The following is a 27,861-nucleotide window of genomic DNA, read 5'->3' as shown; positions in this document are numbered from 1 at the left end:
CTATTGACCACAATCTTAGTCCTAAACTTCAATTTGTCAGGTCACAAGTCAACAAAAATTAGGAACATTTTTTTGAAAAAGAAATACCTGTCAACTTTAATATAGTGTTATTAGGGTTGGGTTCCCTATTGACAATTGTGTTAATGAGCTAACAGGAACTGCCTGCAGACTGGAGTTTAGACATCTGAAGGGATCTTTCACATACCAATTTTACAAAGTTGTCGAGTCAAGCACCACACAGAAGTTTCTACCAGTTTTCATGGAGTTCACAACTCAATTGTTGGTCGAGGGTTGCTGTCCTTTGATGGAAATTTTTTTTTGTCATCAACAAAAAAATAAAAAAAATGTCATAGAAACTCGATTCCTTTGGTCCCACTGATCCTGTATGTATTTAATCCGCCATATGGCAATACAACATCCCCTAGAAAGTGAGCTGATTGTTAGATTTGATCTTTTTTCCTCATGAGCTTTGTGATCAACAACCAGATGAAAAGCATCCGACCCAGGCTCATGGTGAGATAACACTCAAATCGAACGCTACGATTTGATATCTGGTGTGTGGGTGGGTTGAACAAAAGAAGGGAAAAACTTACATGGGATCAATGTGTAAAAATGTTAACCATGTGGCTCCAAAGTGACTTATGCTAAAGGAAACACCTACTTTCATGTGTATTTATGGGCAAGCTGACACCTCGATGGTTTACTGTCTTTGGGCACTGAAATAATTATTGCTTCATGGTTTAGGAATTTAATGCTAGTTTAGCAGTGGAGAAGGAAACAGTTACATTTGGTATAAAAGACGATACTTAAATTTTTCAACGTTTCTTTTTAGGAAGAAAATCTAGGCTATAAGATAATCAAGTATGGTATTTTTTTTATCGGTAAAAGAATCAAATATTATAACCAGGAGAACAAAAATATACGACAACAAAGGATAAGTTAGATGGCCCATACTTCTAGTACAAGGCTAATAAGTTATCATCTAGTATGAGGCTAATAAGATAGACTCAATATAAGTGACAAAGAAGGGTGAAAAAAATAAACTAGCTTTCCACAAAATAACGTCTTACACAAGTTCAAGAAACTGTTTTGTACTCATACAAAATGGTTGTATGGAAAGAAATTGTAATAGGCGAACAAACAGAAATGAGGCAAACTAATGCTCTCTAACCTGGATAGCGTAATAGACGGACAAATCCCATTGCTTCATGAAATGCCCCTAATTTCTCAAAGAAGCTTTCGTCCAAGTTCAAAGCCAAAGCAATCAAAGAGATTAGCCTTTTCCCAATAGATCTGAGGAAGAAAGACCCAATAGTTGTTATTTCCATAACCTTGTTAACACACAAAAGTTTCATCTCCTCAAATGAAGGAACCATTTGCATAAACAGTATTTTTGTCTCAGTCTGATGATATCTAGAAAGTGATATAAGTGGTCTTGGGCTTAAATATTACTCACAACTTATCCTAGATAAACTATTTAGATGAACTATCCAAATATGTAGGTAATAGATACAATATGAGTCTTTCAACCATATTACCTAAAAATAAGTTTAACCAAAATAATTTCCTATGCTCAAAGATAGGAGTAAATGAATCATAAAGATAAAAAAAGATGGCTAATAAAGTCAACAATGAATAAAAATAAGAAAATCGCAAAGAACTCTCAAATGAAGAAATTAATGGCCCAGTCTTGAGGTAAGTCTCCACTAGTTGAAAAAAATGAGATATATCGACCAAAATGGTATGAGGAAAACCGAGACAATGGCAATGAAAATACAGACATATTCAAACAAACCCCGAATGTTTCATTTCACTTACCCTCGAGAGTGTAATTGACACTTTGTTAAACCATTCATAAGAGCCATGTTTTGACTTTTATCTTGAGAATATCCAAGAATGATTTCCATTGAATGAATAATGGATCCGGATCCTTTCAAATAGGTATGAATGATCGAATGAAACAATGCTACTTTATACAACCCCATACCAAAATCTAACATAAGTACAATTGAGACACTGTATAATAGGCTAAACTTTCTTAATGTCTCCATGAAAAGAGCCAAAGTAGCTCTTAATAGTATTGTTATTATACCAATCAAATACATTAAATTCATCATGTAAGGTACGATTATGAAAAACGGAAAATCCGCGCTATAAAAAAAAATCCCCACTGCTACCATAGTAGCAACATGTATAAGAACCAAAATAGAAGCAGACCTCTCTAAGGCATCAGGTTACCGTACATGAAGAGCGAGTTATGAAGATTTAGCAACTATACCTTCGAACCATTGTTGCATAAGGTTATTAAAATTTGAACAGATATCACCAAGAATGAAATGCTCGAAAGTCAATAGAAGAATGTTGGTTAATTTTCATCTACACTTGCAAAACATACAACAATAAAGAAACAGGAAAACCTAAGGGAACATCCAACTTACAAGACTTTCTCATAATAAGATTCCATTGTTGATCTCCAAGATGGTAAAGCTTCTAGAAATTTCATAGCCAAAACAGCATCAAACATTGAGCTCGGGAAAATTAGCTACTGAATCCATAAATATGTATTACAAATTAAACAAACATTCTCGATTGAATATCAAGCAACGCAACAAGTAAATGGATGAAGAACATAAAAATTTCCTAAGAAAAAAAACTGGTTCACATAAAATACAGTTAATATAATATTAGCATTCTAAATGTATAAAAGTGGTAAGGAATATAGTTTAAAAAGATTAATTGAGCAGAGAAAATCAAGCATACAAGCCATATTATTGAATATTTTCTTCACTCGAGAATTGCCCAAAAAAATTATAAATGCAAAGCTGATCATGTATTCATATGCATAACCTCTTCTGAAAATTCTTGAGGGTGAGAAAAGATATAACGGTTTACAAATTGAGAGTATGGTTCTCTCCATGCAAAGGAGTTTTTGTATATCTTGACAACTATGTAAGGTAATGAGGATAAGTACAAATAATACCTTCAGAGGGCCATTGATTCAGATTACTCTGTTTTGCGCCTTCAATTGGACCAATGTAGAAACCCTCCTTTAAATCACCTATTTTACAATCACAAGAAAGGACAATCAAGTCTGACTACTCTCTCCATTTTCGTTGGACTTACTAAAAATGGACCAAAAATAGTTAATGAAATACTATGTGTGTGCCCATGCATGTGTGTGTGTGTGTGTGTGTGTGTGTGTGTGTGTGTGTGAGTGAGAGAGAGAGAGAGAGAGAGAGAAATTATTTGATGGATTCTAATAATGCAAAAGAAAAAAAAGAGAATCTATAATATATATAAAAGAAATGGTCATCCTCCCAAAGTTGCATGTAAAATTATTGTGCATATTTAAATTCTTGAAAGAGAATTCTATGGAATGGTAGTTAGTGAAGAAATCATATTTTGAGATTTGAAGCTCAGCAAAGACATAAATTTTTTATGGATATGGCATATGGGTTGAAAAGATTGATTATTAACAATGCTCTTATTGGTAAATTATTGTTGAAGAAAAGAATGTGCAACATTGAACATAAGTTTGATGTTTCCAATCAAAATTTTGAATAGTCAAGTGGTCACAACGATGAATGGTGTGAAAGTCTGGAAAAGGGTTGTGGAGATTCATGATGAATTTTTTTGATAGGTAAATGCTTGGTCAATGGTTAGTGGTAAGCATAAGAAGTATGGGTTCAAGTGGGTTTGAACCAGGGATGTGGGAACAACTCTCCACACGTCTTAACACTTAGCTAAGTGACACTTCTTTGGAGATTCATGATGAATTAATTGTGGGCACCAAATTTAAGGTAAGAAGCAATGGAAATTTTAGGTGGTAAAGTCTTTGGGTGATGATACCAGAGACCTTGGTTCAAATTCTGCTAACACCGAATTACTGAATTCATTAAAAACAAGTTTACTGATAAATAAAAATATAAATAAATAAATAAAACACTATTGGGAGGATGCCTGATGTGGTGTTGGCAAGTTTGCAATACTAGTTCTCATCTTTAGCTAATGGTGAACAACTATTTGCTAAAAGAAGTAATGAAGTGTTGAGGAGACAATGTAAGTAATCATATTGGAGCCTAACATTGAATGTGCAATTTCCTATTACTTTGGGGAATTTTTTCCCTATTTTTGTAACTTTCCTTACATAGTAATGCAATACATATTTGTTTCATCTCACAAAAGAAAACAATGCCAAGAATCCCATCTATCAACAATTCCCCTTGTACTAAGAGTGATCAATTTCTTTATGTTTGTTCTTTATTAGAAATCATTCTAGATAAGTAGTTGAATGGAACAGCGAAACAGGAGAGGCTAGGGAGGAGTTTTCCTATCCTTTTCAATATATTAATAAACTACTTTCTCTCAAGAGCCGATAAAACAACATATCTGAATCCCTACTATAGATGTTGAATGAATGTCCAATATTACTCCCCGTACCACCCGATTACTTGGTCACCAACCCTCCACTGCCTTCTCCATGAACTTCTTACCGATTGGTGGTACTATCATGCCAAGGAAGTGCAACCGAAATCATTTATCCCAAGACTTCACTACCTTTATTTCAGTTTTCTCTCATGAATCTCTTCCGCATCAATGTTGGGATTGACAAGCTTCAGAATCAAAAAGCCTTGTCCTTGTATGAAATCCTTCATCTCCAAACTAAGTTTCGAAAGTTGTGATTCCCTAATTGATAAAGGTGGCTGATAGGTTAAAACTCTCAAAAATACCGAAAGTAGAGGTGAGGCAATTTCTTCCATCTTCATATTGATCAGCTAGACCCAGTTAGGCAAAGTGATAGAGTAAAGAAGAAAGAATTCATTTCAGGCAGTTAAGTAATATTGACTTCAGCTATGGAAAAAACACAAGTGAAGTACTCTCATGAAGAAAAAAGAAAGTGACCAAATACAGATGCAACACAAGGGATATAGCATGCTTAACCTTCAAGAGGTTAGTGATCAATAAATCAATGCATAACTACAAATTTGTATATAGTAAAAAACATAAAAGAAATAAAGAACAAAGAACTAAACTTTAGCTTAAAAGAAACAAACACATGATTCTGAAATACGAATGCTACATAAAGTTACATGAATTTTCTTGAAACTACAATAGAAATGGCTTTTTAAATTACTACATGACACACATTTCGGTCAATCCAAAGTATCCAATTGATGGGTCTCATCCAGATCATCAGAATTGGTGGGAAGGGGGACTAAAGTGCATAAATGTGATTTTCATTGCGTTGATCTCATCTAGATTAGAGCCATCAATTGGACGGTCATGATTGATACACTTGTACGCTACAAGACAAGAAAATGGGCCAAGACCGATAGCTCAGTTGGTTTGACACATTGCAAAGCAACTTTGAGTTCAAGGGTTCAAATCCATCTTACCCATCCAATGAAAAAAAAAATAGAGAACAATGGCTTGTATATAAAAAGGCAAAGACATATAAATCCTTTTCAGGAGCCATAAGTAGAAAATTGGGATCAAAACACCGCCTTCAAACTTAAACCTAAAATAAAAAAATTAAAAAAAAAACAGAAGCCATAAATGACAAATGAGAGACTTTAGTGTAGCAGTAGTATAGATTACAAAAACAAACCTCTAGATTTCACCGAAAAATTGAGGTTCTCAGCATACAAGGGCGTGTAACCTCTATGTTCTTTACGCATCAATTTCATCTTCTCTTGCAGTGGAAGCAAGAAAAACTTCTTACTCCCATCAAACACTTTCTTTTGCAACTCCTCCTCAATCCCATGATTCACAAGGTAAAAGAAACCATAGTCCACACATGCCTGAAATATACATTTACACATTATATCATTTAAACTCAATCTAACCGCCTCTTCAAGAAAACTTAGTGCAAAATTCAACTAATCGAAGAGCACAAACTAATAAATCCAGCAGTCTAGGGTTTCAAGAAGAAACCTGACGAATCGATTTAGCTGTCGAGACGCGATCAGAAGAGCACAAGTCGATGAGAGGAAGTTCCGCCATTTTTATTTTTCCGTTCTTTTTCTTGTATTTCCATTGTTTATACAGTTCCAGTACTGTAGAGATGACCAATGAAAGTGTTTGTTAGACGAAAATGCCCTCAGAATTTGTGACAGATACAGCGCATGGGTCGGGTTGTCTGATATCCGAATTTAATGGGTTTGGACACCTCGAGTGGATCTGAACCGAAAAATGAGTCGAATATAATTTGATGTCCCTTGATCTAAAGCAGAATCAAATCTTATACATATTCATCCTTATGTCCACCTAGTTCGGAATGATATATTACTTTGAAAATATTTTCAAATTTTTTCAATAGGATTGAGATCCCTTGACTCATGAGAAAACTCATGATTCCAACGGTTTAAATACAAAATCCAACAACTAAGATTTATGTGTATCTTGATAACACAAATCTAAGAGATACTTATTCTAAGGATAATCTCAACCATTGAATTTTGGATTTAAACAATTGGTATCATGTGTTTTTTTTCCCATGGATCTTGACCAATAAAATAGAATAATATAATAATTAAAAAAAAAAAGTAAAGAAAAAAAAAATGTTAAACAGATGGAGATATCGATCCGATTCGATCACAATGGACTGGATATGTATTTTCGTTTGTTTTGACTTGGTCGATCAGATTTGACTAGTGCAATTAAAACCCTTCCAAACTCGTTCAAAAGGTTTTAACATAAGTAAAATAAATATGTGTATGTGTTTAAAAATAATTATTTATTATAACATCCGACTTTGTATTAATTATACAAACATTTAAAATCTTAAAATTTGTTTGGAAGCTTGCTCTTCATGAACAATCTCATTTAACATTATGTTAGGTCGTTCTATTTCTTGGATATATATCAATCATGTGTGTCTTGAAAACCAAATAGTGACATCATCTTGGGTTTGTAATCTCTTGATCCAATGGTGCTAGTCAACTCAAGACAGGATTATTGAATATTGGGTGGTGATCACAATATAATTTTCAGCATCAACTCTTGGGGGGTATTATGGGAGATATGGAACAATATTGACATTTGTTGAGTTTAGTCCTACATCAGACACTCATTGAAGTCTCTCTTTATAAGTTCTTGGACTTCTTTAATTATAGTCAATTGGTTTTGAGTTGGACCCCCAAATTTATCATAATATCAGAGTGAGTCTTTTTATCTCCCACATCACTTGGTTCATATATCCATGTGCTTTGGCCCAGCCAACTCACACGTGTGGGAGCCTGTTGAGTTTAATCCCACATTGGACACTCATTGTCTTGTCACTCATTGCCAATTGATTTTGAGTTGAACCGTCAAATTGATCATCATTCATTGCAAATAATATTAGGAATTCAAATGATATATTATTTATGAACTTAATTTTAAACTATAATGAAAATAAATAATAATCGAAACTACTCAAACGAAGATGTTATTTAAATATAAAAATATATTTTATTAAAAATTAAGAATGCCAAATGTCATACCATTATAAAGTAGTTGGAGCTTGTTAATTATGCTAAATGCACTTGTTCCACAAAATGGAACCAACAAATTTTTTGAAGTTTTTTGAGTTACTTGTGTTTGATTTTTCTCACCTATATCCAAAGATTTTTAGTCAGTGTTTCAGTAATGGTAATTATAAGCATGATAGTAACTAGAATATTCCCTTTTACCCTATAATAAATTTGACTTTTACAAGTTCATTGATCAAATTCTTTTTATACAATTTTCTTTTCTAAAGCAAGCAAGTGATTTTATTAATTATAAAGGTATGAAAAGAATGTAAAAATTACAATCATCTTGGGCTTTGTAAATTTAACCAAGGCAAAATTTTCAAAATAATACAATTTTTTTTAACTTATTTACCAAAATAGTATATTGTGCGTCATATTTCTCAAAACGATAATTTACTGTTTTCAAAAATATTTTATTTTATCAAAATGATAAAAACAATAATGTTAGAAGGATTCTTTGAATATGATATTAAAATATATTTTATATAATGTCAAAAGATTCTTTCAATGTTATTATTTTTATTATTTTGGTAAAATAAAATATTTTTAAAAATGATTAATTATCATTTTCGAAAATAAAATGTACAATATATCATTTTGATAAATAAGTTAAAAAACTATACCATTTTGATAAATTTTCCTTTAACCAGAGGCCCGTAGATGCTTTTCGAAACATTAAAGGAAGATATCTAAAGACATGAAAATCCCCTTTTACTTTTAGTATTGGATGGAAGCGAAGGAAGCCAATGAATCCGCCAAATTGTTAGCCTTTCTAAAAATATGTCTGACGCCATCCCATTGTACATTCTTCAGAATTTGTGGGCTTTTGGCTATTAAGTTGTCCATTCTCCATGGAAAAATTCCTCATTTTAAAGCATTGACCAGTAAAACTAGACTCAAATTCTATCATTAATTTTCCCTTCCAAATGCACATATAATAAATAAGCCACGTAACAGAGTCGAGAACTCAGCTACGATGTTTGAAGCATTCCCTAGATAAAAATGAAGTTGCTTTCAAAAACCGACCTGAGTCGTCTCGTAACACATAATTTACAAAGTATTAATTGACACTTAATGCATTTGACCCACAATTTCAACCATTTTCGGGTACAACCGTAAGAAGTAATTTAGTTAAATTATTTAAAGAATAAAATTTGTTTAAAAATATTCTAGAATATTATTAAACATCATATATATATATATATGGACTTCAAATCAAGATTTAGGTTGTGGGTGTGGGACCTCCCATTTTATAAATTCTAACTAGATGATCAAGATTGGCATAATGTAAATTAAAATATGTTATTGGTGCAGTGAGAAGAACAATCTTCCAATTAATTCGTTGTTAAGGAATACTGAACAATTGGGTATCAAAATCTTGTTGGTTTCTACAAAGACTAATGATAAATTGACTCGCAAAACTGACACTCTTAGCATGGCATGTGCACAAAACCATAAATCTGTGATTTTCTAATCAACTGTGTATTGAATTATTAGCATAGGGAAACACCGTTAGACGATTACCAAAGTCGAAGAACACAAAATGTATTGGAGTACTTTGAAGATATAACACACACTAAATCTCCTAATTAGAGATAATGCATTCATAGTCCATGTTACTTGTTATTTTCGAATTTATTTTGATCTCTAATTTAATTTTGGTTAATTATTTGTGATAGATCAAAGGCACAAGGAATAAAGGAATAAACTTAGATAATTGCTAAAGCTCACTGCACTTGGGGACCCGAAATAATGATCCAAGCCCATGGGGCCCACCATAGCTGCGACACGGTGAATGGGTATGGCAGCATGATGAAGGGGTACAACGGCCTGGTGAAATCGATTTAATTTGTCTCAAGATTTGTATTGTGCGTTGACAACATAATCACACAACACGAAGTGGATTAGAGTTGGACTCCTTTTTATTTACATGAAATTTTCAATTTAAGAAACTTTAATCCAGCTTTATAAATAAAGACCAAACCAAAGCCAGAAAAATATCTCTCTCTACCTCTCTTCTATATTTTTTGGTTTTAGGTTTTTAGTTTTGCTTCGTATTCCAACTTTTTAACCAAAGTAGTATTGCCATAGTTCATATCAATGTTAATAAAAGAAGAAATTTTCTCCTTTTTCTTATCTCTTATCCTCTATATTTTCTCTTTTGTCTTATTTTATATTTCTTGTAATATCTATGTCTAGACCTCCATTAGAGAGTTCAATAAAGTCACAAGCAAGATTATCTTAAAAAATTTATTTATTTTGCATCTGTGTTTCATTATTTTTATGCATGTGATGATAATTTGTTAAGTATAGATCATCAGATTTGATTTATAATTTTATGATTTTGATGATTTAGGCATGGACAAGTTCAAGTTAAATCATGCCCTATTAAAAAATATCATATATAGTCTTTTTATTTCATCTTATTAAAGTTTAATCACAAATTTCTGAGTTATTATTATTTGTGCTTGGTAGGATTAACTTTCCGATCCAACAACATTAGATTGTCGATTGAATCGAGATAAAAGCAAATATAGATAAACTGATAAGATAGTTTATTTTTGGTGGATTCGACTGATCTAAATTTTTACATTACAATCTTTCTTTTTTTACTATTTTCATTATATTTACTTAGTCCTTAATCTTTACTAAAACATGTTTTATTGGTTACGTTAGATCTTAATCATTTTTAGTTAAAAGTTAAAATCAACGTTTTCCCTGTGGATCGACACCTTGCTTGTCAAGGTTTTATTATTTTGTTCTCTATTAGTTATTGTGGTAATCTGTGACAAATGGTACTGCATGAATTTGAAGGATTGATACCATGGCCGAAGAAATGAAACAAATATATTTAGATACTATTATTAGTTACTCCAATAGAAAATGAATGAAAAAGTGTAAATTTGTTTATCATTTTTTATTTACATTTAGATAATATATTTTTCGGCTAAGTTGTGCAAATGATATATGTGAGTGGTGCAACTGTGTAAATCCGTCATGTCTTTTGAGAAAGTAACGGAGTTATGAACGATTTGGCAAACAAGACGTCCAATTCCTCTTTATCTTCTTAGTTTGAATCTGTAGAGAATCTCTTTCATAGTTCTAAAATCTTTTATGGGAAATTTATTGGGTCTTTCGGTCATCAAAAGTATGTAATTTTGATACCGAGTTGTCTCAGACAAGACAACCTATTAAACTTGGTTTACATTGATTAATTTACATATATTTAAATTAAAATAATTATAATTTTGTAATAAAATAACATAGATTAGCAAATTTTTAGTCATAAAATCATGTATTTAAAGTCAAAAAATTTTAAAATCTAAAATATTATAATCAAAATCTACAAAAATCCTGGTTGACTCAATCAAGTTTTACTGACTCGGTCAAGATTTTCAAAATAGCGTCTGAGATATCTCGCAAGATAATGTGAATGTTGACACACTGTGCAAATCCTTATCGTTGCTTAATGAGACCAAAGATGACTTGGTCGAGCCATCTCAGTGTCGGACGGGATTTAAAACCATGCTGTGAAGGCCCTGCATGGCCTGGCATGTATTGGGTCTGGTCTGTCCCAATTGCATCCCTAACAAGTCCTCTTGGATGGAAACCATGCAGCCAATGATAGCCCGCCGTATGAAACAGAAACACATGCATGCGTGAAACATATGAAAAGCAACCAATAACGTAGTGTATAAGACACAAACAACCAATTAAAACTATGGAAATGACACTAATTGCACGGCACTTTATATTCTCTATCATTTGGCGGGTCTCACACGGTGTAGACTCGATCACACGGTGTAAACTCGAATACAAGTTGCAGCCTATTTATTTAAGAAAAGATTCCTTTTAACTGGTGTTAAATATAGTCTAGAGCGGAGCCCTCATATATGTGGATGTGGTGTTAAGTGTGCCCAAGAAGGCTCCACAAAGACTAGGCTAATTCCAGTTTTAATACCTCCGAAGTCATCCTATAATTGGGACAAATCATGAATATCAGTTTTATGATCTTAGTCTTCATGAACACATAAGTCTTCTATAATTGAATATTGTTTCTTTCTATCTTGGCCCTCGCGGAAAGAAATGCAAAGCTGAAATAAATGCAACTATGACGCCTTCCTCTCCATGCCCTCACTTCACCTATATATAAATGAAACTATGTATAATTTTCAGGAATCAAGACCAAGGGGACTGAAGTGGCTTTATAGAGCAGACTCATATGGCCATTATGGGTTCCTCCTTCTTCCATTGTTTACATTTCCTCTTCTTTTCACTCCTTTTGTTTCATTCCTGCTGTTTGAACAAAGCTTACGCCTACGGTGGGCGAGGGCGAAGGACAATGAAGAGCCATCATGTTATTGAAATCAAATCCCTATTAGCATCAACTGTTTGCTCTGATTCCTTCACCAAAGGTAACTAAACACATAAGCTAATGATGCAAGTGATGCCCAAGACATTGTTTCCCTTATAGATTAATATGTTTAAATGATAAGCGAAAGGGTGAGTTATTACAAAAACATGCGATGAAATCATCACGGGGATAGCTAGTACACATTCCAAACACATGGGTTGAGCTCTCCATCACTTGTTGGGATCATGGTTATAAAACTCGTTTTGGTGTCTCGTCCATAAACAAGACTGAGTCGTCTCCTTCAGCAATGAGACAATGAACTGACCTTTGAGAAACACATCAGGTTTAAGATGACTTGTCTATCCGTATTACTGGTGGGAGATACCAAGACAAATTGGATGAGTCGTCCCGGTCTGGAACGAGTCATCTCATTCTCGGACGAGATTTAAAACCATGGTTGGGATGCTAGGGATTCCCAAGAAAAATGTATGCTTAGGAAAATATGTGTTAATCCCTAGAAGTTTGGAACTAGTTTCTAAGAAATTAATATATGTTTTTGTTGTACTTTTTAACTATTTCGGATATTTTCAAAACATGAGTGATTGGTGTTTGTTTTGTTCTTTATAACTTTTAGTCCTGCAAGGACTACCAGAAATACTTACTTTGTATTTAGATAACATTATACTTTACTTGTGTAGTAAAGTAAATGGAGGCCCATTCGCACACAAGACCAACCAAAACCCGGGCGTGACACACGCAATCATCATGCTTATGGAGGATTTGCGCACCACTGTGCAAATCCTCCCTTTCTAGCCTCGTGTAATCAACTACACTGAGATATTGTCTTTGTGGGGTATGATATACTCTTAAGGACAATGACTTATAACACCTCAATCTTCTTGTTCACTTTCTGTTTTATTTTTTGTTAGTGCATCTACGACTTTTCTAACAGTTTTTACTCAAATCCCAAAGGTCATGTTGATGGAGAGCCTCAACTGTGAGCTGAGCCTAGAAAGGATAGAAAATTCCAAGTTTTAAATGTTACTCTGTTGCCAACTAAGCTAGCTGGCACCCGTCTTTCCTCACTAAGGAAAGTTTCCCGACAGCCCATCCGTGTGACATTCAAAGCCATGATTCTATGCCACAAAGATATTGTTGACAAAATTTTAAGAATCCTATGAAGAAATTAAAAAAATTATATATTTTTCAACGTTGGATTTTAATTTTAAATTCGCAAGTTGGCCATCCATTTTTAAAGTATTGGATGAAATGGAAAAAAGTTATTCTTTTATTTTTTATTTTCTATGTTTTTTTAAGTCTGAAATACAAAGTACAAGAGAGTGGAACTAGAGTGAGTGCGTGAGGATGGGAGGGGCAACAGGGGAGTGTTGTGAATTATGACCCTTAGTAGATTTGAAATCTTACCGAGGTAGTCACACTAGCCTCATGCGAAGATTATTGCCATTATCTTCAAAATAATGGTGAATGAAGGATGTTGTGCAATGGTAAATTCCACCACAGTTAATGTTAAAAGGATTTATATATATATAAAAAAAATTTCAAAGTGATATTAATTTTGAAATATTAACTAAAAGATAGTTGTACTAACTTTGCCCCATTATGCCCACCACTCCATTCACATTTAACATAATCTTTTAATTGACATTTCAGGTACAAGACGATCACCCGCAACGCTAAGAATGGCTCACATAGAGGGGGCCTTGTGCACCACTGAGCCACAGGGCCAACACAAAAACTATCAATCCCCTCCAAATCCTCCTCCAAGACCAAATCCGTGTACGCTACCTCCACTCCAGGATCTCCACACAAGTAAAAAACACTGAAGAGCAAGTAATCCCAGTCAGTCCAGGCAACTCCTTTGACACTGGCAATTTCATTGTTACCACCGGATTTGGTACGCCCAAGCTAGACCTTTCATTGGTATTTGACACTGGCAGTGACTTGACTTGGATTCAGTGCCAACCATGTGTCAGTTGCTATCCTCAACGAGAGCTGACATTTGATCCCTCCAAGTCATCATCTTATTCCAATATCTCTTGCAGTTCTCTGGAGTGCTCCCAGCTTAGGTCGGGCACTAGTGGTGAACCTGGATGCTCCTCCACCACTTGTGTCTATCAAATCCGATATGGCGACCAGTCATATTCCATTGGATACTTTGCACGCGAAACATTAACACTAACATCTTCCAATGTATTCCCCAATTTCCAGTTTGGTTGCGGTAAAAAGAACCAAGGATTATTTGGGAAAACAGCAGGGTTGCTTGGCCTTGGACGTGACAGGATATCACTTGTATCTCAGACTAGTCAAGAGTTTGGAAAAATATTTTCTTATTGTATCCCACCAACAGCAAGCTCCACCGGTTACCTAGCGTTTGGAGCCACCACCAAGACAGGTCTCAAATACACATCTTTATTAACAGAAGCGAGCAAACCATCCTTCTATTTCCTCAACCTATTAGGTATAAGTGTGGCAGATCAAAAATTAGCAATCCCACCATCAGCATTTACCTCTTCGGGGACCATCATAGACTCTGGCACCGTAATCACTCGTTTGCCACAAACAGCTTATTCGGCACTTAAGTCAGCATTCCAAAATTCGATGTCGAAGTATCCATCTGCTCCACCAGATTCACTTTTGGACACATGTTATGACCTTTCTGGGTTCAACACGTTCACAACACCAAAGATAACGTTGCATTTTGATGGTGGTGTTGATGTAGACCTAGACAAGTCTGGGGCATTGTATGCATTAAGTGCATCACAGATTTGCTTGGCTTTCGCTGGAAACACCAATGCCGATGACCTGACTATCCTTGGAAATACACAGCAGCGGGCATTGGAGGTGGTCTACGATGTGGCCGGGGGAAAGATAGGATTTGGGACAGGTGCTTGTAGCTAATTATGAGAATTGTTCCCTTCCTCTTTCACAAAGCAAGAAGAAGTCTAAGAATAGGTAGATAAATAAAATGAATGAATAAGAATTTGGGCTAGAAACGGGTATTTGGAATGAGAACTAGTAATGGAAAACCTTCAACAACTATATTACAGAGCTTGTTTCATTGTCAGTTTGTGGTGTAGAATTTATATTTGATCAGTTGTTGTTGTGCCAATTTGTTCTAGAATTTATATTTGATCAATATTATATGAAGGGCCCTGTCATTAGTCATGATTATTGTTAAAGTCTTCTAATGAAACTCAACTCTACTTAAATTTTAGCAGATTTGTAAAACTAATTAAAATTCCTATTATATGAAGGTTTCCAAATTCCCAATTGGAAACCCAAAAGGGCTGGATAACCATTTTCTAAAGGGCAAATAGTAAATCTTATTCTTGCATTTATATTATAATGTATCCACACACATATAATTATTAATGGATTATCATGTACTAGAATAATTTCATATCCTATCCACCAATTTTGTTCAAAATATTATATGTCGAAACGAAGTAATTTTATCGTACATAGAATGGCTTACTTTCATCCCCAAAAATGCCTTATATCATATCTTGGAGTTTAATAGTTGATGAATGGGGATTGGATAGAGACATGTTCCTCTAATCAAATTTGGACTCTGTACATCAAATCAAGTATTGAGATCAAACCACTTGTGTTTGTTCAGGAATATTAGCAGCAAGTGTTAGCTCGCTACCACACTTCTTCATCAAGATTTCATTTTTGATTAAATCAAAGATGAGCTTTGAACATTCAAAATTCCAAACAATGGGTGATGCAAATGATGGTTGAAATGGGAGGATGCTTTTAAGTATCCAAGGAATCCTAAAGATGCCATTTTATGTACAGCCAGTTATGTCAATTATTTCAAAATTTTAATTCAAAATGACCTTCAATATACCCTTTAAACACTTTAAAATTACAAAAGGCAACAAGGTCCCCTTCTTTCCTTCTGAAATAATCATTAAAAAATGAGTATTTATTTGGAATTTGGATTTCGTTTTCATGCCATATGGTTTTAAAACTCATTTTGACATTCATCTCGTCCATGAATAATCATATAAAAAATCGATTATTTATTTGGAATTTAGATTTCCTTTTTGTGCCATATGATTTTAAAACTCGTTTTGACGTCTCATCTCGGCCATAAATGAGATAGAATTAAATTTAGTAAGAAGTTAATAAATAAAAACAATAGAAAATGTCCCTGAATGAAGGGTCCCGATGCTCAAGCTTTATTGATTTTTTTATTTTGTTCAAAATCTTATTTTCACAGCTCTTCAAGAGTGAAACTCTAGCGAAAAGCCTCCAAAATTTGTCTCAATGACATGACCTCGACAATTATATAATCCGCCACTACAGACCAAATTTCTTGTAGTTAAAATTTTCATGATCATCTTCAAGGGCGGAGCCAGGATTTTGTTCATGTGGGGGCAACCAAGAATAGAAATTTTTTTGCAGGGACAATAAAAAGTGAAAAAAAATAGTTGTAGGGGCAATTAAGAGTGGAAAAAAATAATTTATGGGGGCAGTAGTGCCAGATTTCTTTATCCGCCGCTAAAATCAGTCACAATAACACATTAATCCATAGAATTTGAAAACTCTTGTGGGGGCAAGTGCCCCCACAGCCCCCACTCTAAATTCGCCTCTGATCATCTTCGAAGTTTAGGAATTACTTTTAAACCATTTAGCACATTCTTGTTAGAAGGCAACAAAATAATAGGGGAATCGAAAGGGGATGACTTCAACAAGGTATTGGATGTTATCATTCCAGCTGATTTTGAAGCATACTGAATTACAAAAATAAAAGGAGAGTTACTTTGCAACTTCAATAAATATGACTAATTGGATAGACAAATTTTTATTTGCTCAAAGACCCCATTCTGAAGTCACAAGAGTAAATGCAGTTACTAGTCCAGCATTTTCTCTCATCCACTACTCAAAAATCCAAATATTTCACCTTAAAGATTCATTTGGAAATAGAACTTTGATTTGCAGAGCCCACCACAAAGGAAAAAAGCTGTCTTAGCCCCGCAATTAAAAATCAGTACTGATCTAGTATTTGTTGCTCATGTTGGACATGAATATACATTGTACTTGATTTGTTCCTAAGTTGGCATCCAAAGTAATTTTTCCTTCAAAGTAGAATGACTTCTTTTGTGTTGGAACCTTGAAGGATCAAACAAGGAAGTGCTTGATGCAAAAGGAGGCAAATTTCCATGCTATAGCATTAGATATTAAAGTGTATCCAAATGGGACCTTAAAAATGATTTAAGAAATTCGAGTGTAATAAGTAAAAGTTGGGTGCCAATAGCAACTCTCTCATTTTATAACATGGAAGAAACAAGCAAAGAAGCTCAAAAAACGCACAGAAGAGTACAAAGTCTGTTCAACGGTGAAAGAAAGCAAGAACATGCATACCAACGATAAAGCTTTCGATACACACATTGCAATATTAGGTGCGATTAACGTCAATATAATAGCTTGGCATCGCTTGATCTTAATCTTCAACATACTGATCAAAGGATAGACATGCACTTGATCTAGAATTAAATCGTTTGATCATATTGATGCTTGATCAAAGGACAAGTCCAAGTATAATGGGTGAGGTGAGAGGGATTCAGCATTATCAAATTAAACTCAATGGGAAGAAAAATGTCTCTGTCATGGCTCAAATAAAATGCTAAAAAGAGAGAATAATACACATATTATTCTAAAAAGGAAAGAAATACATCACACAACAATGAAACACACATATTATTCTTCTTTCTTCTTCCAAGTGCAAGTACCATCTTGGTCCACCTCGTAAGGGAGCAACGTCAACTTTGGACACTCCTCAACTCTTAGGAATTTTAAGTAGGGTATTGCTCTTTGCATTCTCGGCCACTCCTCTTCCAGTTCATACAACTCCTTTAAAATTAAGAGCTCCAATTTCCATACCTCTTCTTCATTCCTTCCAAAGAAGTCTGGATTCAAGTGACCAATATTACCTTCAAAAATAAGAAGATGACGTAAATTGGGGAGAGAAGTCGGATTGAGCCAAACGGGTGCCCTTATTCCTGGATAATCAAACAGATAAAGATCTGAAAGCTGGTGAAGCGGCAGAAGTTCATAATCCACTATCTTTGAGAGTAGCTGATCATCACTGCAAGAGAATGAAAACAAAATTACTAAAGACACCAATTGTGTGAGCTCTGCCAACACCTTTAGCTCCCCTTCTTCTATTTTATCTGTTGTATTGATGTCCAGAATAAGTTGTCGGAGTTGAGTCAATTTCTTTAAACTAGAAATATGAAACCCATCCCTGACTATCGAATTCGAAGAAAAACTGAACATAGACAGTTGTTGAAGGTTTTCGATCTCCCTTGGGAGGCATTCTATAGACCGACAACGAAATAACATCAAGATGCTCAGTTTATCCAGAGATCCTAGATTTTTTGGCAATATCTTTACATTAGGACAATTATATAGACATAAAATTTGGAGGCTTTGAAGGTTTCCAATAGAATCTGGAAGTCTCTCCAATCCGGAGTTTTGTATCACAAGACTAACAAGATGCTGCAATGATCCTATCCCACTCAACCAATCTACTGCAGGGGGTTCAGATGACTCTTGGAAATAAATATTCAAAACCCTCAACCGTTTTAATTGGCATAGTTTTGATCCCATATTTTGAACAAACTCCTCACTCTCTTTTACATCAATCCCTGTCACTGTACGCAATGATTTGAAATTCATTTCTTCACTAAAGAAATTCATATTCATATTCGACACCATGCCTACTCGACGTGCTTGGCTACTAGATGACTGTCCTCCCCCCCCATCACTGATGCAAAAAAAAATTTCTTCCATTGCGATCCTTCTAATCATTTCACGTACCAAGTCATGTACTTTAAACCAATAAAAATTTGAGCCAAGATTTTCCACCTCTCCATGCAGTAATAAACAACGACTAATTAATTCATCAAGATATTCTTTTCCAACTTCATATGCAGACCTTGAGTTTTCCCTTCCTCGAACAAAGCCCTCACCAATCCACCATGCAATAATTTGGAATGAATGTCTTTCACGATCTTCTGGAAATACGGCCAAACACAACATACATTGTTTCAAATGTGATGGAAGCTCATCGTAACTTAATTCTAGCACAGAAATGATGGGTTCACCTTTCTTATCCAACTCTACGTTCAAATCCTTAGATATTTTCCCCCACTCACTGGTCGAACTTCCTTTACTGATCATCATTCCTTCCACAACTTTGATTGCCAATGGGAGCCCTCCACATCTATCCACAATCTCTCGACCGATGTGCTCAAGCTTTGGATCCGGACACCAACCTCCTTCCCTTTCAAATGCTATTTTTGAGAATAATAACCAACTGTCCACATCAGAGAGAAGCTGAGGATGATGTATGCGTGTCTGAGTGGCTCCCATTGAAAGAGCTACATCCTCATTCCTAGTTGTAACAATGACACAACTAGTCCTTTGAGGCAAAATAGACTTCAAACTATTCTACCACGAGCCTTCATCTGGCCTCCATACATCATCCAGGATAACCAAACATTTCTTTCCCTCCAGCAACTGTTGTAGTTCCTTCAATAGATCATATAGATCCATATTTGCCAAGTCTCCAGGCCCAATAATTTTTTTCAACATATTCTTGATAAACTCTTCAAATTTGAATATTTGTGAAACAGTCACTAGCAAGACATGATCGAAGTAATTCTTTACGTCACCATCATTGTGTATCTTTTGAGCAAGGGTGGTTTTGCCGATACCACCCATTCCAACAATTCCAATGATGTTCAGGAACACATGTGTTTTGAAGACCCAATGCTTAATTTTCATCGCATCATAGTCCAAACCCACTATTTCAGCATCATTCACCAACTCTGGGTATCTCAATGGTCGATTATTCGCTAAATGTTCTTCGTTCAGAAGGACCGAATTTGTAGGAAGGTAAAAACGTGAATCAAGAGCTTCAGTTTATGCAAAGCTACATCAAACGTGTGGAGAAAATGAGAAGGAAGGACCACAAAGAACCTCTTAAGACAGTTGTGGGACAATTTAGAGAGTTACTATATGATGCAGAGGACATTATATCAGATTGTGAGTTATTTTTCAATTCCAAAAGAAGAAAACGAGCTTCACAATTCAAGCACTATTGCTCTCCTTCATTCTGGAAATTCCGTTATCGAATGGGAAAGAAGCTGGGTGAGATAAATCAAGAAATTCGAAATCATAGAGAGAGGATGGGTTTTTACCTTCCTACAAATTCAGTCCTGAACGAGGAACATTTAGCAAATAATCAACCATTGAGATACCCAGACTTGGTGAACGATGCTGAAATTGTGGGTTTGGACTATGATGCGAAGAAAATTAAGCATTGGGTCTTAAAAACACATGCGTCCTTGAACATCATTGGAATTGTTGGAATGGGTGGTATCGGCAAAACCACTCTGGCTCAAAAGGTACACAATGATGGTGATGTGAAGAATTACTTCGATCATGTCTTAATGGTGACTGTTTCACAAACATTCAAATTTGAAGATTCAATCCAGAATATGTTGAAAAGCATCAGTGAGCCTAGAGACTTGGCTAACATAGACCTATATGATAAATTGAAGGGACTACAACAGTTGTTGGATGGAAAGAAATGTTTGGTTATCCTGGATGATGTATGGAGGCCAGATGAAGGCTCATGGTGGAATAGTTTGAAGTCTATTTTGCCCCGAAGGACTAGTTGTGTCATTGTTACGACTAGGAATGAAGATGTAGCTCTCTCAATGGGAGTCACTCAGACATGCATACATCATTCTCAGCTTCTCTCTGATGTGGACAGTTGGTTATTATTCTCAAAAATAGCATTTGCAAGGGAAGGAGGTCAGTGTCCGGATCCAAAGCTTGAGCACATCGGTCGAGAGATTGTGGATAGATGTGGAGGGCTCCCATTGGCAATCAAAGTTGTGGGAGGAATGATGATCAGTAAAGGAAGTTCGACCAATGAGTGGGGGAAAATATCTAAGAACTTGAAAGAAGAGTTGGATAAGAAAGGTGAACCCATCATTTCTGTGCTAGAATTAAGTTAGGATGAGCTTCCATCGCATTTGAAACCATGTTTGTTGTGTTTGGCCATATTTCCAGAAGATCATGAAATACTTTATTCGAGATTATTGCATGGTGGATTGGTGAGGGTTTTATTCGAGGATGGGAAAACTCAAGGTCTGCATATGAAGTTGGAAAAGAATATCTTGATGAATTAATTAGTCGTTGTTTATTACTGCATGAACATATGGAAGATCTTGGCTCCAATTTGTATGCGTTTAAAGTACATGACTTGGTACGTGAAATGATTAGAAGGATTGGAATGGAAGAAAATTTTATTTGCATCGGTGATGGGGGCGGAGGTCAGTCATCTAGTAGCCAAGCACGTCGAGTAGGCATGGTGTCGAATATGGATATGAATTTCTTTAGTGAAGAAATGAATTTCAAATCATTGCGGACAGTGACAGGGATTGATGTAAAAGAAAGTGAGGAATTTGTTCAAAATATGGGATCAAAACTATGCCAATTAAAACGGTTGAGGGTTTTGAATATTTATTTCCAAGAGTCATCTGAACCCCCTGAAGTAGATTGGTTGAGTGGGATAGGATCATTGCAGCATCTTGTTAGTCTTGTGATAGAAGACTCCGGTTTGGAGAGACTTCCAGATTCTATTGGAAACCTTCAAAGCCTCCAAGTTTTATGGCTATCTGATTGTCCTAATTTAAAGAGATTACCAAAAAATCTAGGATCTCTGGATAAACTGAGCATCTTGATGTTATCTGGTTGTTGGTCTATAGAATGCCTCCCAAGGGAGATCGAAAACCTTCAACAGCTGTCTATGTTCAGTTTTTCTTCGAATTCGATAGGGAGAGATGGGTTTCATTTTTCTAGTTTAAAGAAATTGACTCAGCTCCGACAACTTCTTGTGGACATCGATACAACAGACAAAATAGAAGAAGGGGAGCTAAAGGTGTTGTCTGAGCTCCCACAATTGGTGTGTTTAGCAATAGGTTTTTCATTCTCTGGCAGTGATGATCAGCTACTCTCAAAGATAGTGGATTATGAACTTCCGCCGCTTCAACAGCTTTCAGATCTTTATCTGTGTGACTATCCAGGAGAACTCAATCCGACTTCTCTCCCTAATTTACGTCATCTTGGCATTTACAAAGGTGATATCACCCACATGAATCCAAACTTCTTTGGAATGAATGAAGAAGAGGTATGGAAATTGGAGGTCTTAATTTTGAGGGAGTTGTATGAACTGGAAGAGGAGTGGCCTAGAATGCAAAGAGCAATACCCTACTTAAAACGCCTAAGAGTTGTGGAGTGTCCAAAGTTGACGCTCAAGATGGTACTTGCAATTGGAGGAAGAAAGAAGAATAATATGTGTATGTTTGATTGCTGTGTGATGTATTTCTTTCCTTCTTTGTTTTAATTTATATTAAGTCTTCCAATTCTTCTGTAAATTAAGTCTCCATTGTATTATTCTCTCTTTTTGGCATTTTATTTGAGCCGTGACCATGAGACACAGACATTTTGCTTCCCATTGAGTTTAATTTATTGATGCTGAATCCCTCTCACCTCACCCATTATACTTGGACTTGTCCATTCGTACACACTTTCCAACAAGTTTCCGAGTAGGGCATAAAATGGATCAGACCCTAATTGGTATGAATTCAGATTTAGATTATTTTAAAACTGATCCAGACTTGCATCGGATCCAAATCGAATCCTACTAATTAATATAATATTGGATCCGAGTCGGGGGGGTCAGATAATTCTGTAAAGTTTTCCTTTTCTACACCTTATTTACTTATTTGCAAGCTTATATTAGTATTTTATTTTAGTGGAGTCGTTATAATATGACACCCCCCTGTGACTCACACCCCCATCGGTTGTCATTTGCCTTAGGATACACAAGAAAAAAAGTATGGTTATGCGTATACCGAGGCAAATGTTCTACAATTCTGTGATGGGTGTAGGGAGGCATGTGCTAGAGGGGGGTGTTAGAAAATCAGTACACATTTTACTATCATACATTTTTATTTATAAGAATCCACATTGTAGAAAAGGATATTTCAAAAGTATCAAAGTTGGGTCACTGAATGTAAAAATACATTTGACCCACTTTTCTATTTGGATCTACTCCAAGGGTCCAAAGCCACTAAATTTGGATTTTGGATCACTTGGATTTCAGATAAAGTCTGATCCATTTTATACCCTTATTTTGAGATCCATTGACAAAAAGAGTTAATTGAATCATGAACAAATAGGACCTTGAATTAACTTACAAGCCAAATTTTCTTCCTATTAGATATGGTCATAATTATTTTATGTTTAATTTTTACATATTTTCTTATACAACAAATATGTACACAAAATCAATAGAAAAAAAAATGGTATTTATCAATTTATGTTATTGAAGTAGTAGTTTTAGTATTGGAGGGTTGAAGAGACTTAGAATCAACATATACATAACTGGTTTGGAATTGATCGGTTGTAAAAACTTGCTATGTAAAATAGAGATTAAAATATGGACTATGGGTGAGTCGAATTCATTCCACAAGGACAATTGGGATTCAAATGTTCATTCGGATTAAAAATCAAAATAGAGTTAAACAAATACAGATTGGTTTTAAAAACAAAACAAAATTGTAGCAAAATAGAAAATGAAAATTAGCAATAGAAAAGAGAGATTGAAACTAGTGAAGAAGAGCTTAGAGAGTTCAAGTCTACCATTGCAAGTCATCCATAATGTTAATTATTTCTAAATATGACTCAATCCATGTAGCAAGTCATTGCTCATGGATCGGAAGATGATTCGATATAACTATTAATTGTAACCCAAAAGTATCTATGAAGATCTCTGATTTAAACAAGATGATCCGACTTATGCTTTTGTTCATCACAGAGCATGAGTGTTCTTGAACTTATCTAAGTAACGTTCATCAAAACTTGAATTGGAAGTATGAGTTAGATAATTTTATCCTAAAGAGATTCATAGACTTAACATGTAAAGCAGAAATAACAAATTAAAACAGCGTTAATAGAGTGAACTTGCTACAGCATTCTTGACTTCTTTAATGAGAGTTTAACCGATCACCGCAAGGATTAAAGTTGCAGAAATTAATAAAAGAAAGGAGAAGATGATGTTGCACTTTGATCATTCTTTAATAGTTCACAAAAGAATTACAAAAAAAATTAAAGATTAGATTACTTTTGATGTTCTTACTACAATCAAGAGTTCTCTCTTAAAAACTAAGAAACCAAAGAAAATTGCAGAGAATTACAAATGGAAAGACAGAGATAAAATCAGAGCCCCTTTTTTTGAAATCAACCCTCCAATTTATAACATTCGTAATCGAGTTATTGGATCGACTTTTCGGATGATTCGATTCGAGAGGACCAGTTAGTTACAACGGTCGAAGCATCTGGAAATTTCAGTACAAATCTTGAGGTAAAATTCCTCGAGATCACCGCGGAGCACTAGGGGCCTACTGCTGCACGGTGACGTGGTAGTGAAATTCTTCAAGATTTTGTTGGATGCTCCCTTTTTGATCGCATATTGTAATCGATTTCGTTTCGTGATTTGATAACTTTCACGTACGCTTTATTCATCTATAATTAACAATAAAATCTCACTAGCTTTCTTAATTTGGAGAAATAATTAAATTTATAATTATTTAAAGGGATTAACATTTAAAATGCGATAGAATTTAGGAAATTATGGTCCCAAAATCACATTATTGGGACCTTATCAGGAATCCTTTAAATACTTGTTGGGTTTGGTCTTGATCATATCCAAAGAGCATTCCATGTTTTTTAAATAGGTCTTGTTATGTTAGCGTGCATAAATCAACTCGGATTGAGCTTAATTCCTTACAGGAATATATCACTTAAGTAATAACAAGGAAATAAATACATGACAAATTTATCTTCCAAAAAAAAAAAAAATACATGACAAATTAAAGCTGAGGAAATCATTCTTTTGAGAGTGCAATGTATCACTATTTTTATTACCTTCTAGAAGGTGGCATAACTTACATGTATCAATGCAAAAGGGCTTATTTGTAATTAAAAATATTGATTAAAAGGTTTTTAAAGATTACATAATAAAAATTATATTTTTGTAATTTGAAAAATTAAACGACGTAATTATATGGTGGTAGGCTGCAATAGTGTAGTTGAAGTTTTCTTTATTTTTTACCAAAAAAACCCTAATTATATTAAATTTAAATATAAAAATTAGGGCATTTTTGACCACTCAAATTTTGGTGTTGAACCACTTCTTCTCCTCTTTCTCCCATTATATTAGAAAATAAACCATTGTTTATCATCTCGTTTTGCTCATTCCAAGGGGGACCTAAAATTAGTCACAATTTATTGTAATACCATTATTACTGTCATGAATTGAAGAGATTGAAATGCAACCAAGACAATCTAAGAGCAACTCCAACCTAGATTTTTAAAAAATATCTTCAAATTGGCATTTACATCAAAAAAAGGTTAAAACCCTTCCATTTAGTATTTGGTGGGCCCTCCCTGTTAGCTCGTCTTTGGCAAGGCAAGGTCACTCGCCTTATTTGTTTTGTGTTTTTTAAAAAGCAGTTTTCTCTCTATCTCCCTAGCGGTTGATCTCCTTTGTACCCCCGCCCTTTTGCTTAATTTAGGGTTCCAGAGAAGGGCTCAACTGGTAAATTTATTTAGTGTATTTCCCGCCACTTTTCTAATTAGAAAATCCAAAGTGTTCCACTCTCAAATCACTATTCATTACTTCAAAATACTATTCAAACACATTTTAAAATTTGAAAAAAAATGAAGTGTTGCTATTGGTACTCCAATTTTTACTTATTATATTGTAATTAAGAGAAAAAAGAGAATTACCATTGACACCCCAACTTTAACTTATTGCACCCCCAATTTCTTAAGTTATTTATCACACCTCCATTAAAAATTGACACGCTCTTCAAATATTATAGAGATTTGTCTCAAAATTAATTACCTTAATTTACTTTCATAAGTAAGAAAATCTTGCAAAATTGGTGGTTCAAACATAATTTGTGGCAAATTTTCATCGAGTTTGATGGAATAATTGATTTGATTTTTAAAATATTAATGAAAAAAAAAGTCAAACTTGTCAAGGACAAAAGTGACATTTAAATCATGTTACATGAAAAAATGAGATAAAATTGATATTTATACAAAAAGATGGTATATGATAGGGTTTATCAGAAAAAGGTGAATAGTGTTAAAGGTATAGCTTTAAATCTCCTCACTTCACTTCAAATATGAAGCAATGAATAGTTATTATTATTATTTTAAAAAGAAAGGATGGTTGGAGTTTGGTTTGTTTGCCTCAACCTCTATATTTGGAGTTTTAAAGGACGGTTGAAGTTGTTCTAATGGTTATGAATATTTTAGTGAACATTCTTTGTGTTACAAGAGGCTCGTGGGTGTAAAATTAGGAAATTTAAATTATTTTTCAAACTTTAGATTAAAATTAAAAATTGGTCACATTCAATATTAAAAAGAAGTCGCCAAACGATTCGATTTCTAATTAAGTACCCCAAAAGGTGGTGTAAGCCTGTAAGGTGTGGAGTTTTTAGATCATGGAGCCGGATTCACGTACAATTGCATGTATATTGTCCAAATTTATACTTTAAGAATATGAGATTGATGTAAATAAAAATGGAAATAAACAAAAAAAAGGTTGAAAAAATAAAGAAGACAAAAATGACTTTCCAGATTATATTAGTTATTAAAGCAGTATAATAGTTTTCCTCTTTAGTTTTGCCTACAAAGACCACCTAAGATGATTATTAAATAAACAAATATTGGATTGTAAGAGAGAAAATAAAAGGATAAAAACTCAAAAAACATACTTACAGATGGTAGCAGAGTTTATTGTGTTTCGGAGCGAGAGCAAGTAAGAGCTTGTTAAAGCTTTAATATACAAAATGCAGAGAGAGTCTCAATTATGAGAGGTTTACCCAGCAGATCCAACTGTTGCATTTTTATTATAAAAACTTCCTAGGAATTCTAACAACTCTAAGCATACTGTACTTTATGACGTTTGTTACTGAGCAAACACTAGAGTGAGATTCACATCATATAATTCAAATTTATGCAGTTAATTTGTTACTTAACATATCTTGAAGTAGATTCTAACCATATTAATTTTTTATATCTAAAAATATGATCTGATGTTGCAAACTTATAAATTAAATATCAAATTCTAAGATTTTCCCTCAAACCTATAAGACTATCCTGTTGGATTTATGATTTGATAATCCTTATGATCTCAATGATCCTTAGTAAGATTTAAAATCTTATTAAGTTAGTCATGATAACATGATTCATAAAGTAAGGCTTCTTCAAGTAACAAACTTGGTAAAGTAAGGGAGTTTTTGTAATATAATTACAATAAGAGGTCTACCTCGTAATTCTCTCCTAAATTATAGTCCAGCCAAAGTAAATGTGCTGGCTCCTAGCTATAAATGGCGTGCCAAAAAAAAAAAAATTTTATTCTCCAAAGCGAGAGGGCAGTAAATGCGCTGTCAACACTTCCATTTTTTCTTGAATAATGATTTAATGACGCCCCTTCTAGCATAAGTTTTCTGGCGTGACATGAGTTAGAACCATAGTTTTTTATCGAATAGACAATTACATATATTTATGGGATGTACGGTTGTATATCCTTAGAAAAAATTATGATTCTATACCATGCCACGTCACATAGTATATGTTAGAGGGAGTGTAAGAAAATCGTGACTCTTTTTTCTTTTCCAAAGCGCGCTGGCCATCTCTGAGCAACTCCAACGCAAATAGGCATAAATGCTGAATATTTCATTTTAAAGAGCACTCATGCATATTTTATTTTATTTAAAGAGCACTTATGCCTATTCAAGGACTTGCATTCCAATGCTATGAGCCAAATTTACTTTGGCAATAGAATATAATTTCTCTAAAGAATTA

The 27,861-nt window shown here is 34.4% G+C and overlaps 5 protein-coding genes across 8 annotated transcripts; 3 read left to right on the top strand and 2 right to left on the bottom strand.

Annotated features, from left to right (window-relative positions):
- Nucleotides 1–12: 12 nt before the first annotated feature.
- Nucleotides 13–6,088, bottom strand: LOC147381420 (azadirone synthase LFS-like). Of its 4 annotated transcripts, none has more exons than XM_086430435.1 (5): nucleotides 5,935–6,088; nucleotides 5,609–5,801; nucleotides 2,981–3,058; nucleotides 2,439–2,487; nucleotides 13–1,293 (listed from the first exon to the last, which is right to left on the bottom strand). In XM_086430435.1, exons 1-5 carry the CDS (start codon nucleotides 6,001–6,003, stop codon nucleotides 1,167–1,169), a joined length of 516 nt encoding a protein of 171 aa, XP_086286561.1. In that variant the 5' UTR covers nucleotides 6,004–6,088; the 3' UTR covers nucleotides 13–1,166. The 4 variants fall into 4 exon arrangements, with proteins under 4 accessions (XP_086286561.1, XP_086286563.1, XP_086286560.1 ...); XM_086430434.1 differs by having other exon boundaries at nucleotides 16–1,293; nucleotides 2,439–2,490; XM_086430437.1 differs by lacking the exon at nucleotides 2,439–2,487.
- A 7,258-nt stretch (nucleotides 6,089–13,346) lies between these two features.
- LOC147381419 (aspartyl protease family protein At5g10770-like) lies at nucleotides 13,347–14,998 on the top strand. The gene is made up of 2 exons (XM_086430428.1): nucleotides 13,347–13,373; nucleotides 13,582–14,998. The coding sequence occupies exons 1-2, from the start codon at nucleotides 13,347–13,349 to the stop codon at nucleotides 14,785–14,787; spliced, it is 1,233 nt and encodes a 410-aa protein (XP_086286554.1). The 3' UTR covers nucleotides 14,788–14,998.
- Nucleotides 14,999–17,197: 2,199 nt separating this feature from the next.
- On the bottom strand, nucleotides 17,198–19,417 carry LOC147381418 (disease resistance RPP13-like protein 4). The gene has a single exon (XM_086430433.1). It carries the CDS (start codon nucleotides 19,273–19,275, stop codon nucleotides 17,599–17,601), a length of 1,677 nt encoding a protein of 558 aa, XP_086286559.1. The 5' UTR covers nucleotides 19,276–19,417; the 3' UTR covers nucleotides 17,198–17,598.
- A 442-nt stretch (nucleotides 19,418–19,859) lies between these two features.
- LOC147381417 (disease resistance RPP13-like protein 4) lies at nucleotides 19,860–20,930 on the top strand. Its single transcript, XM_086430427.1, has one exon. It carries the CDS (start codon nucleotides 19,860–19,862, stop codon nucleotides 20,928–20,930), a length of 1,071 nt encoding a protein of 356 aa, XP_086286553.1.
- A 203-nt stretch (nucleotides 20,931–21,133) lies between these two features.
- LOC147381416 (disease resistance RPP13-like protein 4) lies at nucleotides 21,134–22,321 on the top strand. The gene has a single exon (XM_086430426.1). It carries the CDS (start codon nucleotides 21,134–21,136, stop codon nucleotides 22,319–22,321), a length of 1,188 nt encoding a protein of 395 aa, XP_086286552.1.
- Nucleotides 22,322–27,861: the final 5,540 nt, after the last annotated feature.

Source organism: Akebia trifoliata, unplaced genomic scaffold (assembly GCF_017979445.1).
Source record: "Akebia trifoliata isolate Shusen 1 unplaced genomic scaffold, ASM1797944v1 Contig00503, whole genome shotgun sequence".
Classification (NCBI taxonomy): domain Eukaryota; kingdom Viridiplantae; phylum Streptophyta; class Magnoliopsida; order Ranunculales; family Lardizabalaceae; genus Akebia; species Akebia trifoliata.
The sequence above is the reverse complement of the archived record's forward strand: the minus strand, read 5'-3'. Positions and strand labels throughout refer to the sequence as shown.

Coding starts and splice junctions, on each gene's coding strand:
- LOC147381420 (XM_086430434.1), bottom strand. CDS start 6,003: ATGGCGGAACTTCCTCTCATCGACTTGTGCTCTTCTGATCGCGTCTCG. Junction 3,059..5,608: donor TTTTTCGGTGAAATCTAGAG/GTTTGTTTTTGT, acceptor ATTGTAAAATAG/GTGATTTAAAGGAGGGTTTC. Junction 2,491..2,980: donor GAATCAATGGCCCTCTGAAG/GTATTATTTGTA, acceptor TGAAATTTCTAG/AAGCTTTACCATCTTGGAGA.
- LOC147381419 (XM_086430428.1), top strand. CDS start 13,347: ATGGTGAATGAAGGATGTTGTGCAATG. Junction 13,374..13,581: donor ATGAAGGATGTTGTGCAATG/GTAAATTCCACC, acceptor TGGCTCACATAG/AGGGGGCCTTGTGCACCACT.
- LOC147381418 (XM_086430433.1), bottom strand. CDS start 19,275: ATGGGAGCCACTCAGACACGCATACATCATCCTCAGCTTCTCTCTGAT.
- LOC147381417 (XM_086430427.1), top strand. CDS start 19,860: ATGAGAAGGAAGGACCACAAAGAACCTCTTAAGACAGTTGTGGGACAA.
- LOC147381416 (XM_086430426.1), top strand. CDS start 21,134: ATGGAAGATCTTGGCTCCAATTTGTATGCGTTTAAAGTACATGACTTG.